This window comes from Anguilla rostrata, chromosome 8 (genome assembly GCF_018555375.3).
Source record: "Anguilla rostrata isolate EN2019 chromosome 8, ASM1855537v3, whole genome shotgun sequence".
In the NCBI taxonomy this organism is placed as follows: Eukaryota; Metazoa; Chordata; class Actinopteri; order Anguilliformes; family Anguillidae; genus Anguilla; species Anguilla rostrata.
In genome coordinates, this window is record NC_057940.1 from 42,511,647 (window position 1) to 42,524,909 (window position 13,263).

The window sequence follows — 13,263 nt, forward strand, 5'->3', positions numbered from 1 at the left end:
TCCTGCACGTGTATCTTATCTCATCTACAAACCCTTTTCACCTTTCACCCTTTCCCTCCTCACTTACACCTCTTCACCTTACCTTGTAGAAATCTCTCTGTACTCACCGACATGTATTCTGTCCTCACCTCTGCAAATCTACATCTCTACTCACCTCTACTCTGTTCTCTTTACTCACCTGGACACCTACACACACTCTCTTACTCTCAGTACACACAGCTCTATCTACTCTTTCTGCTCTACTAAATTAATACTAACATTATCTTTAAGAAACTTGCTGCTTGAAATGTGCACTCGGGTGAATCATGTTGTGAAATTAAATAGATTTATCTCACACAGTATATACTGTTGAGTGTGTATATGTGTGTTTGTGCAGCCATGAGTGTATAGGTTCAGACAGAGAATGAGTTAATTCGCCTTGGTGACCACCACTGTTCGCTGACTCCTGCTCTGTCGCCCCGAGCAGAGTTTTCTGTACAAGTGCATCGGCGTGACTCTGCAGCACTGCAACAACAAGGAGGCGGTGAGGAGGCAGCTCCAGGAGCTCCTGGGGAGCGTGCGTCACCACAGCGCCGTCGAGAGAGAGGTGCCTCCCTCCCGTCTCTGAATACACACCGGGGTGGCTGGCCCCTGTCGCTCTGCCGAGTCGCCGGCTGAACGATAGCCTCGTGGCCCGTTAGCTGCTCTGCTCTCGTCAGTCGTTTGTGAATTCCCGCCTGCCCTCTGAGCTCTAGTGTGTGCCTTTGAGCTTAATTCATTTACGCGTTCCTTCAAAAGAATTCAATTATTATCATTTTCTGGTTTTAATGTCTGCAATGAAAGGCCAGTGGGCAGAGAGGATACTGCAAATATATTGTTTTGGGCTTTGGGGGTTATAATACCCGTTTGAAATCTGTTAATAACGGGTATTGTGGATAATTGGTTTTGCAGGGAGCAGCGGTGGGAGTCGGCCTTTGCGCCAGCAGTCATCTCGACGACACTTTGGCGAAGCTGGAAGACTTCAGGAAATCCGACATCTTCAAGAAAGCCTCAGGAATATTTGGGCTGCTTAAAGTAGGTCTTACATAGATTTGCTTAATCTGAAAAGGAACAGGCTATAATTTGCAAACCTCAGGATGCCGACGAGGAATGCTTGATATTTTTCCTTCTCTGTACCGGATGGCCTGGTCCATTGCGTCATTAGCATGGATCCAAATGTTATTGTAATAATGCTCAGCCAGATGCTTTCATCTCCCACTTTGGGATAACAATCAAATTGAAAATAAGAATTAATTTCTGCTGTGATATCTCTTTCACTAGGAATTATGCAGTGCAGTGATTTCACTCTCTGTTACACACAGGTGAAAAGCAAAGAGTGCAGTTTATTTCAGCAGTTCAGAGATGCCTAAAATATGTTGTATTGTATATGTATAAATAAATTATGAGGTGCCTATAAGTACGGTTAATGTTTTATATCACAATTTTGAATCAACAGGCATATTGTATAGTTAAACTCCTCTACTTATGTGACATGGACAAGAAGAACTTGACAATCAACCTAAGAGTTCCTGTTTCTACATATGACTATGAGGAAATGGCATAACAGATTGATGTTTAAAACATAGGAGCATTGAATGAAGCCTTTTTCCTGAGGTTTATTCTGTTACAAAACCACCTGAGGTGACCTTTGACCCTGGTGTCTCTGCCAATGGGGCAAGAACAGGGGTCAACTCCTTGGAGGGCCGGCATGCACGCTAGTCTTTCTTCCGACCAATCATTCTGGCTTAATTTTCATTGGTATACAGGACTGCTGTATCAAACTACAGTGAAAAATTTCACCAGGGATCCATGCAGTCTACAGCTGTGGCTCATGATTATTCAAAGATCTCAGATCAGAGAAACGATTGTGCTAATTTGATCACTGGAAGCAGCAGGTGGCATGAAATCCTGAAATAAGATCAGTCCTCTTTGCGTTAGCGCAAAAGAACTAGCAGCAGCGTGCATTCTCCTGCTGTTATCCCAGCCCTCCGATTGTTCCCTGGCCGCAGGACAGGGGTGATGCGGACCTTGAGAAGGCCAAGAGCACGCTGATCCTGTGCTACGGGTACGTTGCCCTGCTCGCCCCCGAGGACCAAATCCTGTGCAGGATCGACTCGGAGGTCTTGTGGAACATCGGCAGGCTTTTCAACACCAAGGTAGAGTAACGGCCTGTGTTCTGGACAACGAGCACTCATTTGCCCTTACGTCCAGCTAGCTACACGGCAAACACTTTTTGTGGACGATAATGGATAACGACAACAAAGTGTACAGCACTAAAAGGCAAGCTAAAGCGGGACCACTGGCTCTGGCCAGCCTCTCCATCCACAGTTCTAAAAAAGAAAGATATTCAAGGAAATAAGTCATCCCAACTCAATTTTAATGAATAGTGGGATCTGACCAGCCTTTCAAGATTGATTTCTCAGAAGAAGCGTAGTAAGCATTTTAAGCTCAAATGTGGATTTTCCAGTCCTGAGAACTCCCCAGGGCCGACCTGTGTACTTGCTGTATAACTGCAGTGGTGCCGTATATCGTATGCCCATAGCAGCGCTTCTAAATCACGCTCCTAGCTCCGGCTGTAATGGGTGACAGGAGCTGGTTTTCATCTCGCTGTCAAAAAGCAAACGCAGAGAAGTAACTGAGCCACCAGGGCATTTTGGCGGTTTCAGATAGCGCCAGAAAATCCCACTGCCTTTCTTTGCTGTGAACTGGTGATGTTTTTTTGTTTTTTTGAAATGGCAAGGAAAATAGTTGGAATAGCTGAGGTTTAACATTACGCTTGAAAATCAATTTGTAGGGTTCCTGGAACATTGCACTTGCTATGGTTGGCGTTATGTGGGATGACTTCACAGGTTTTGGCTGAGGAGGCGTAAGGACACACTGATCAGACGGTTGGTGCTTTGTGCCAGGGTAGTGTGCAAAAATGTCTATTTTTAAACAGCGCCATTACACAAAGCTCGTAGACACAGTGACAGGTTCCTGGTTGGAACATTGCATCATTCTGGACTATTGCTAAATATACTTTAAATAACTATATTTATAGCATTTATAGGCGTTCACATTACAATATAAAATGTCACCACACAACTTAAAGCAGGCATCACTAACTTTATGTTAAAGACCCTGTGCAAGTTTTCTTGTACTTAAAATGTTCATTTAGCCACAATGAAAAGGTGTAATCTTATTTTGTCAAATTTATGAACTGGAAAATAATAAGAATTTACGATTGATGTAATGTCTACATACACTACTTGTCTGTACTGTATGGACATATACCTCAGGACTCACACCATTTACTGTTGAAACAGGACCAGGTCAAAAACTAGTATATGGCTGGACCGGCCAACCAATGGTGTAACTTCATCACTCAGTCACTCAGTCACTCAGTCACAGAAATTTGCGTTTGTAGAGCTGGCCCCACTGTTGCAGTCGAGCCAAAAATAACATGCTAGTTATGCAATAAACATGGTCTCTAAAGGCCCATTGCATTTTGGCATTTAGCTGATGCTCTTACCCATAGTGACTTGCACAGACTACATTTTCACATAAAATCAATTTATACAGGTAAATATATTTATTGAAGCCATTTAGGCTAAGGATTTTCACCAAGAATACAATGGCAGCACCCGAAACCGTTACAAGACCAGTCCCCAGCCGTTGTACTACTCTGTCTCCCTAGAGAGTCAACGGTACACGTCCAAATCTTCCTGGAGTGGCTGGTATAAGAACTTTGTTGCTGTTGCAGCTGACTGAAATAGTCTTGGTATCACAGGTTTTGTTTCCTTTGGTTCTGTGGGGGCTAATATGACAATTTAAAATATAATTTTGTTTAACCGGTCTGTGGTAATTGAGTCATCCTTATGTTTCTCTTGTGTGGAGTTGGATGTTGATGGATATTAGCATTTGTTTGACAGATGGCAGTGGTGCAGTTTTACTGCATTTCCACTTGTGCCTCTACATTAAGTGTGTGGATTGTCTTCGTGACAAGAGGGAGATTTATGTCTTTGTTAAAATCAGCATTTTTAAGAATACATTTTTTTAAATAAAAGATCTTTTCTTTGAAAAAACTCATTTGTGCAGAATTTTAAATGGAATGCATTTGTGCTTTTATGTTATTCAGGTACTGGGAGTGAAAGTTGAGACAAAGGTATTGTCAAAGGAAATCAGTAGAACAACCCTCTTCCTTAACTAAACTCTCAAACCTCTAAACTGCTTCTCAGAATCTTGGCATGTAGGTAACAGTGTTCCAGTATCAATCTTCTTAACTTCTGAACTTCTTAAAAAGCTCCAGTGGGGCCTGTCCTGTGTTTAGTTTGGGTTTGTTGCACAGGAACTGAAATAGTCAAGCACATGTTTCACTACAGAGAAAAAAAAGTCTGGCTTCTTTGTTATATTTGGAACTAAGCATGTGGTCCTGTGTAATAAGCCAGAGGTATTGGCTGACACAGGTATAACACAAAATATCTTGCTTTTGACTGATTTTGAGAAAGTAAGAATTCCCAGAATTCCATCACCACACTGTGTTCATTCCCAGTATGGGAATCTAGGTATTTTACTAAAATTATTGATTAGTGTTAGTTTGGCTCAATTTAGCAGTTTAAAAAGTTCAGAAAATTTCAGTTTTCTAAAACCAAGGTTCCTTTCTGAGTTTCTTACTAACCTGGCCAATGCCAAACTTCCCAGTTTAGTACTTGCCTGTCATCATAGATTTACACTTTATGCTTGGTGTGGATCATAATTCCAGACTTTCTTTACATCTGGATTAACTCTGCAGTTCTTAGAATTTACACATTTGTGAAGTACATGTACTTTTTGATACATTGAATTTTGGTTTGGTAGTTATTTAATTTCAGGTCTTTATACCCTTTGGCTATTTATAAACAAATTTTTGTCTTGTTAATATTTTTTTTACTCATTTAGAATGGACATTTATGTTTATAGGCCTATCCCTTCAAAGTAGAGTCGTTTTTATACTGCACACTGCATACTAGGTACCAGCCACTATTTCTTTAAGCTCTCCAGTTCTGTGCACAGTCAGTACCCGCAGACAGCAAGTGCCCAGTCTACCAGAGGAGGCGCTGTTGAGCACAGAGGCTATGACCCAATGTGCATTCTCTCATGGGACTGTTGGCATGGGCAGTCAGGATCAATCTCTGGACCATGGAGCATCTCACTGCACGAAGGGCTAGTGTTTTTAGCTGGAAGAGAAAGCCGGGATGCTAGTTATTTCCCCTTTTTAGCATGTCTGGCACTCTAACAGTAGTTCTGAACTGAATATATTCAAAATTTATTCAATATATTTTTCAGTGCTCATAACTAAGACTGAGCTCATTACACCCATGGCCTCATTAAACAGAGTGTTTGATTCTATCCATCAAAAGGCATACTGTGAGCCCTTATTATTTCCTATAAATAGATTTCCCTGGTTAATTCTCTATGCAGTTGGTAGATTAGTGGCTTAAAGAGTCTGGTCTTTGCCAGTTTAGTTTGCTTGCTGTCTGTTCAGTCTCCATGATGCACAGTGCCAGCTATAACATTATCCATAATGGGAAAGTTATCTGTCTATATCTGTCTGTGTTTGTGTTTGTGTACATTCATGCATGCATGCATGTGTGTTTGCGCATGTGTGTGTGTGCGCCCTTGTGTGTGTGTGTGCACGTGTCTATGTGTGTGCGTGTGTGTGTGTGTGTGTGCGTGCGTGTGTGTGTGCGTGCGTGTGTGTGTGTGTGTGTTCTGTATCTCCTTCAGGACCTGACCATGAAACTGAGTCTGATCCAGAGTGTAGGTCTTATTGCGCAGGCCGTCAGTGCCTGTGTGCGCCGGCAGGGCTACCTGTTCTCCCGTAAGCAGGAGCTGATGGGCGTAATCATGGTCAGTAGCCCATTTCTCCTACATCCTTTCACAAGATGAACTTAACATAATGGTCAAGAAGAAGCAAAGGAAATTCAAACCTGTGGATCTCAGTAGTAAATTACTAAAATTTTCCAAGAACAATCAATCAATCAGCCAATATGTTTAGTGTTTGTATTGAGTGAATCTTGTTTTACTGTGGACACCTTCTCTGTTTTTTTGTACAAACTTCTGGAATCCTTGTTTGTCTTGGAAATAAAATAAAAATTAGGATCTGACTGTCTCCTCTGTCTGTTGCAGGACTTTGTTAAGGCTGAGCCATTGGATGTCTTGAGGAATCCAGTTCGTCATATAGCCATGACTACGTGCGCTAACCTGTTGTATCCTTCTGTCAACAATGCTGCATTGTCGAAGACCAGCTGTGTGCTTTGCGCTTATGGGTTATGATAAGAAAACAGCCACTGTCTGTTCACCTTTACTCTGGTGATTATCCCAGAATAGGTGAATACCGCTAAAATCCCCTTTACTCTGGTGATTATCCCAGAATAGGTGAATACCACTAAAATCGTTTTTACTCTGGTGATTATCCCAGAATAGGTGAATACCACTAAAATCGTTTTTACTCTGGTGATTGAGGACTTGCTCTTTTGAGGATTGTGTGCAATTATGGAAAACGTCTACATTTTTCACTCACCGCCGTGACCGCATGGAGGTCAGGCCGAGAGGCTCTCCCCGGAGACTGGGTGGGGTGGGGTGGGGGGGTCCCCCTCTTTTTCCCAGACACTTCGGGGTGTCCTGTCCGAGCCCGCGATGAGCGACAGTGTTTACCTTTGACTGGCGGGCCCAGCAACCTGGAGCCGGCGCTGACGGAGAAGGAGAAGTCTGACATGCTGCGCACCTGTCTAAACAGCACCTTCGGCCTGCCCCCGACGGAGCCGCCCGACCGGGGCAAGGACGGCCAGGCTCTCGATCCACGCAAGAGGGAGGTGAGGGTAACCCCAGCCGCCCGACCCACCCGACCAGTCCCTGAAGGGGGTAACTAACAGAAAAAACAAAAAGCTTCCTGTTTCTGTCTGTTTTTTTACAGCCTTAGAGAGCTCCCTTTTCTTTCTGTCGCCCTGACGCTTAGTGTGGTGGAGTGCAAATACTGTAATAATAGCACCGTGCTCCCAGCAGAGCATGGTAACTGTACAGCTCAGATAATACCCGGCTTGGAACACTTGACAGCCTGTCACCCTCCTAGCCTCAATTTCCCCTTCTTGTTCCAGTGCCGCAGCACAGGCCTGGCCCTTAACTTTAGCTGAGATTATTCCTGAAACAAATGTCTCGTTGAAGAACGCCTCGCTGCTGAATTGACGTCATGTAAAGTCACACGTTTAATATCCTGTCTGAGTACGTATGACATGACCAAAATAAATTGCGAAATAAAAAATGAAATTTTATCGGATCATACTTTTCTAAAACATTTTGGTTCCAATCCGTCCTGCCCTTTCGCTTTTTGCAGCTAGAATGTGTTTTATTAAAAAATGTCACACTTATGTAACTGCACTAATTCTCCACAGGCCCTGTACACAGACACATTCAGCGCTCTTCAGAGTCTTCTTAAAACTGTTCTCATGCAAGACCTGAACCCAGACGGACTTCAGCGTATATTTAAGGTACCGTAGTACCTTATGAATGGAAGTGAGGAGGACAAAATGGCGGCCCAGTATTTTTGCCTGTGCTGCTTGCGTCTCATCTCGTGGTGAGCAGCCGAAACGACTGTGGTGACTCCTGCTGAAGTCCCTGTTTTGTCTGTCAAGCACCTCAAGGTTTGGCTGTGTTCTGAGATGAGTCATGAGCGAGAGAGGGCCATGAGGACCGCAGCGGAGATGCTGGCTTTCTACCTGAACCATCTCAACATCAAAGTGAGTAAGAGCAGCTAAGATGCTGGCTTTCTATCTGAACCATTTCAACATCAAGGTGAGGAAGAGCAGCTGAGATGCTGGCTTTCTACCGGAACCATCTCAACATCAAAGTGAGTAAGAGCAGCTAAGATGCTGGCTTTCTATCTGAACCATTTCAACATCAAGGTGAGGAAGAGCAGCTGAGATGCTGGCTTTCTACCTGAACCATCTCAACATCAAAGTGAGTAAGAGCAGCTGAGATGCTGGCTTTCTACCTGAGCCATCTCAACATCAAGGTGAGGAAGAGCAGCTGAGATGCTGGCTTTCTACCTGAACCATCTCAGCATCAAGGTGAGGAAGAGCAGCTGAGATGCTGGCTTTCTACCTGAACCATCGCAACATCAAGGTGAGTAAGGGCAACTGAGATGCTGGCTTTCTACCTGAACCATCTCAACATCAAGTTGAGTAAGAGCAGCTAAGATGCTGGCTTTCTACCTAAACCATCTCAACATCAAAGTGAGTAAGAGCAGCTGAGGTGCTGGCTTTCTACCTGAACCATCGCAACATCAAGGTGAGTAAGGGCAACTGAGATGCTGGCTCTACCTGAGCCATCTCAGCATCAAGGTGAGTAAGAGCAGCTGAGATGCTGGCTTTCTACCTGAACCATCTCAACATCAAGGTGAGTAAGAGCAGCTAAGATGCTGGCTTTCTACCTGAACCATCTCAACATCAAGGTGAGTAAGAGCAGCTAAGATGCTGGCTTTCTACCTGAACCATCTCAACATCAAAGTGAGTAAGAGCAGCTGAGATGCTGGCTTTCTACCTGAACCATCTCAAAATCAAGGTGAGTAAGAGCAGCTAAGATGCTGGCTTTCTATCTGAACCATTTCAACATCAAGGTGAGTAAGAGCAGCTGAGATGCTTGCTTTCTACCTGAACCATCTCAACATCAAGTTGAGTAAGAGCAGCTAAGATGCTGGCTTCCTACCTGAACCATCTCAACATCAAGGTGAGTAAGAGCCAGAGAGATGCTGGCTTCCTACCTGAACTATCTCAACATCAAAGTGAGTAAGAGCAGCTGAGATGCTGGCTTCCTACCTGAACCATCTCAACATCAAGGTGAGTAAGAGCAGCTGAGATAGGAGAGGTAGGAGAGCGACTGGATATCCGGTAAGGATGTTCCTCCTCAGCCGTAATGAACTCTTAAATATTTAACAATGTTGTCCCACAAACTTTTATGAAACTAAAAAAGAGGTTATTGCTGCTAAAGGGGGTTCTTACAAGCTACTGAGTTATGGAGTCCACTTACTCTTTCACACATGGCTAACCATTTTGGCTTCTTTTTAAAAATAATGTTATGAGACATTAGGTTCGATTTATCTACTGTGAGGACTTGGTGACTAGATGAAGGTTAGTTATATCTTAATTTATATCTATATATTTATATAATTTTTTTAATGATAGGCTTGAAAGATGGGTGTAGTACTTTCTTTTTCACATCATACTACTGTACATACAGTACTACTAGGTATATATATATAATTTATTTAATTATAAAATTCTCCCACTCATTTTAAATGTTTTTATTCATATGCATAGTATTGATATGTAATATATTCACTTATGAAATTTGCATGCCTATTCAAGAACAACTTGTACCTACATTCATAGTGATGTATTTTTACATATTTAGCTGCAGGATTATTGTGCACGCAGATGTGTTGGACATACTCTTACGAGCACAGTCTTGCACTATTGCAGTTTTAAATAAATCTCTTAAAATTTTCTCATGCATGTGAGATGCTTGTTAGATCATAGCTGCTCTCATTAAACCAGTGAAATTCTTGCACACATACTTAAACCAACCACTCATTATATGCCAAATGTGGACATACGCTTATATGACCCAAACATATCCATAAAACACAAGAAATTACATCCATGAGCTGCCATGAATGCATGGAAGCGCTTATGATATGGTTTAAAATAAGTGTGGGGGGGAAAAAGATGTGTGTGAGTATGAGCTGATACTGTTTTACAGGATGGCATTTCAGTGGAACTGTGATCGTGATAACTGCACAAGCCTGGGAAAGGGCATCAGAACATATGTTTGCAGCATTTAAATGACAGCTGTTGTCTGTAGTTAAAATACATAATGTTTTCCTCACTTTAGTTAATGCAGCAATTTCGCCATCTAAACCACTGGAAAGCCAGTGCTGTCCCTTTCATTGAAATGCATGAGTATTTGGAGCTGGCCTGTGAGTGTGAGATTGTGCTCTGTGCAGGAGTCTTACCCCTCATGCATGAGACTTGAGGTCTATGTATGTTCATGTAGCATCTACTCTATATGTTACAGTACAATAAGCAGTCTGTTACTATCATCTAAAGAATCCTACTGTTTTCTTGTACAAAATTGAGACCTTAAATGAGTTGTATTTCTGTTCTAATGCAACCATGCCCTTTGTAGTGTGGGTCATAACAGGTATTTGCATCCAGTTACTCCAAAGCTCTGATTATTCGTGGTTTAAACCTCTTTGGGTCTCTGTAGAAGATGGGGGCGTTCCATAACCTCGGGGCTCTGCTGGGGGAGCTTATCCCCCGGTGCACGGACCCCAGCCCCCCCGTCAGGCTGGCAGCCATGGACTGCATCCAGGCTCTGCTGTACGTACAGCTGGGATATGAAGGTGAGGCTCGGCTTGCACCTGAAGCCCTGCAAACTGCCCCTTTTCTCCATTTTGAAGCGTTCATTAAGCCGCGTGATGATGTTTGTTCCTCCGGTTTTCAAATGTATGAACTGGTCAAAGGTTTACCTCACATTGGCAGCCCACTAAACAGTCACACATCTGATTGGTTAAAAGTGCAAATGCCACATGAATTACACGGTAAACAGGGTTTACAAATGCTTTCCAAATCCTCTTGTTGTGGGAAGTATCAGAATTTTGTTGCTTTCAGGGTAACAAACACTCATTTAAAATGAACTAAATGTGACATCATACAGTGTTTCTCTTCTTTGGTTCTTTATGTGTACTGTGGACTACCAGGAAAACATATATAGTGTATATGTGTGGTTGCAGTGCTGTTAATGCTGATTATGTAATGGTACAGATTAGCTTGTTGGTGTCATCCGCTGAGGTCTTTTTTGAAAAGCAGTACTCAGTGTTCTTGTTATGCAGGGTTTGACTTGGACCACAAAGACGAGGCCGTGGATAAGCTTGGGACGCTGTCTGAGAAGCTGACCAGCTCCGACATGACAGTTTTATACAGGACCTGCTCTGAGCTGACAAAGGTATTACAGTACGTCATCCTCACACCAGTATGTTATCACAAGGGCTGTCTGAGTTACGCAGTAACAGTGACACCAAATAGCCCAGTCTGAATAACAAACCCAGGGAATGCGAATGGTGGCATCTGCTGAACATTTATTAAGCGGCCTAGTAAAGATAGCATGCCCAGTCACAGACATGGTCTCAGTTTAAAACTGGTTTGGCTAAACAATAAAGGTATTGTTTCCGCCATTTGTGAGTTTTCTTGGAAATCCAACTAACTTCCTGAGTGGAAACTGAAAAGTGAGTCTAATGACCCCCTAATAAGAGGTAAAGAAGACAAAGTGCCAATAACTTTCGCTGCTGATGTTATTCGGTTTTATCCAGAGTGATGCATTTTTCTTTCTTATTGCATGTCACTCATGGCTACAGGTTTCACACTGAAGAATAAAAGGTGTGCAGACACTGTCTTACTGTGTTTGGAGTCATACTGACACGCGGTGTCCTGTCTCTGTAGATTATCAGCAGGCATGTCCCTCAGCAGCAGCTTCCCGCTCTTGTCTTCACGCTGTTGGACGGACTGGCGGACCCCCAGACCAACTGCGCGTGCTCCTCCAGCATGGTGCTCCACGTGCTTCTGAAAAGCCGGGGGGCCAGCCTGCAAGACCAGGTACAAGCTCTGGCACCGTTCTCCCCCCGTCTCTAAACCTGACGGTGACGGCAGCGGTGGTGGGACGCGCGTTTAGGCCTAGCGCACGTTAACACGCTGTTCGAGAACACAAAATGCGAAGATGCTCAAATGAAATGCGTTCTTGTTCCTCTACAGGCTGGGCAGTGCGTATTCTGTTGGTTCGTTTTGAGTTGAAGGTTGTTTTCCTCCGGCATGCACAAGGGGGCGCTACTGCATTGCAGCTGCGTTACAAAGGATGCAGGGGATGTTTCGTGTAGCCTTTAAAAATAATACGCTTGACGTCACCTGTTTGAATTTATTTTCTGACAGTTGCTTTATTGATATTCTTGCTGGAACTGGAATAATTTTGGATTAGTGGGCTGCAGTCCACGATTGGCTGGTACACCCCCCCTTCCAGCAGACTGCTTTTTATTTTTGATTTTTAGATCTCATAATAGGATTTTTTAATCCCCTTGCATAAGTAGCCCCTCGGAGAAGACGGCTGACACTTGTAAAATGTCCCTGCTCATGGAAGCACACTGAGGATTTACATTTTCAGTGACTTTTTTCTTAGTCTTCAGTTTAATTGTTAAATAAATATTGAAATGGATCTGTAATTTTTTTTGAATAAGTGATCATTTTGTGTTATTGTTTATACACATTTACCATCTCATCACATTGTTATTTGAGAAGATGAACTTGTTAACGTCACAAGTCACCGATGAAATTCAAATTTGCAACCTGACAGAACAATCTATATGACAGTCTTGTGTTCCTTTTTTTCCCAAGATCCTCTTGGAGAGCTGTGTATTCTCCCAATCCTTGGGATCCATGATCCTGAATGTTTTACCTTTCAGTAGTCATAAAGGTCAAAAGTGGTTGCACTTCCTGCCTTTCACTTGAGGCAGTGTTTATTTTTGCCACCTCAGAAGTAAAGACATCACGAGGCATATGCTACTCAGGTTAAAATAGTGGACACCAATATTGTGTAGCCTTTCTTCGTTTCTCAAATTCCTGCTTACATTTCAAGGTTAATTGGACTGTCCTTTTGTGCTTCTTTTTAGCTAAATTTTAGTCATGCTAGAAGTTCTGGAACAATCTATCATACAGCACAATTTATATCAAAAGCTGTTTCAAAGGTCTGGTTTCTTTTAATGCAAAGGTTGTTATCAACATAACTATCTAGGTGCTGGTTTTTGATGTTGTTGCAGGAGAGTTGTTCTTTTTAGTTTTCTGTGAACGAACAGCTCTCTGTCCTGACACATTAATGCAAAACTAAAAAAAAGCTAAAAAAGAATAACCTTTAAATCAGAACTATAAATTAATAATGAATTTTTCTATTTGTTGTGGTTGGGTCTGTACAAATTTATTATACTTGTCTGACTGTCTTACTGCTGTGAAAAAGTGTATTAGTAAATACTGCATTTTAGTTTGACCTCTTGTTTGGTTCAAAATATATGGCACACTGAATGAAAATTAACCAGGAAGATAAACACAACCTTATTTGACCTATAAAATGTGTGTGAATGCGAGCACACACCCAAGGTTATGGTTCTTTTAGAGCTGCATTGCTATTGGC

The 13,263-nt window shown here is 42.6% G+C and overlaps 1 protein-coding gene across 1 annotated transcript in view; it reads left to right on the forward strand.

The window, feature by feature from the left end:
• The window catches only part of LOC135261760 (maestro heat-like repeat-containing protein family member 1), a 46,493-nt gene that overhangs the window by 16,350 nt on the left and 16,880 nt on the right, over positions 1–13,263 (forward strand). The window contains exons 20-31 of the mRNA XM_064348363.1: positions 467–586; positions 931–1,053; positions 2,028–2,174; positions 4,136–4,162; positions 5,764–5,886; positions 6,166–6,245; positions 6,713–6,851; positions 7,428–7,523; positions 7,668–7,772; positions 10,300–10,435; positions 10,925–11,037; positions 11,532–11,684. Of these exons, the coding sequence (XP_064204433.1) occupies positions 467–586; positions 931–1,053; positions 2,028–2,174; positions 4,136–4,162; positions 5,764–5,886; positions 6,166–6,245; positions 6,713–6,851; positions 7,428–7,523; positions 7,668–7,772; positions 10,300–10,435; positions 10,925–11,037; positions 11,532–11,684 (1,362 nt within the window). The remainder of the gene's footprint in view (positions 1–466; positions 587–930; positions 1,054–2,027; positions 2,175–4,135; positions 4,163–5,763; positions 5,887–6,165; positions 6,246–6,712; positions 6,852–7,427; positions 7,524–7,667; positions 7,773–10,299; positions 10,436–10,924; positions 11,038–11,531; positions 11,685–13,263) is intronic.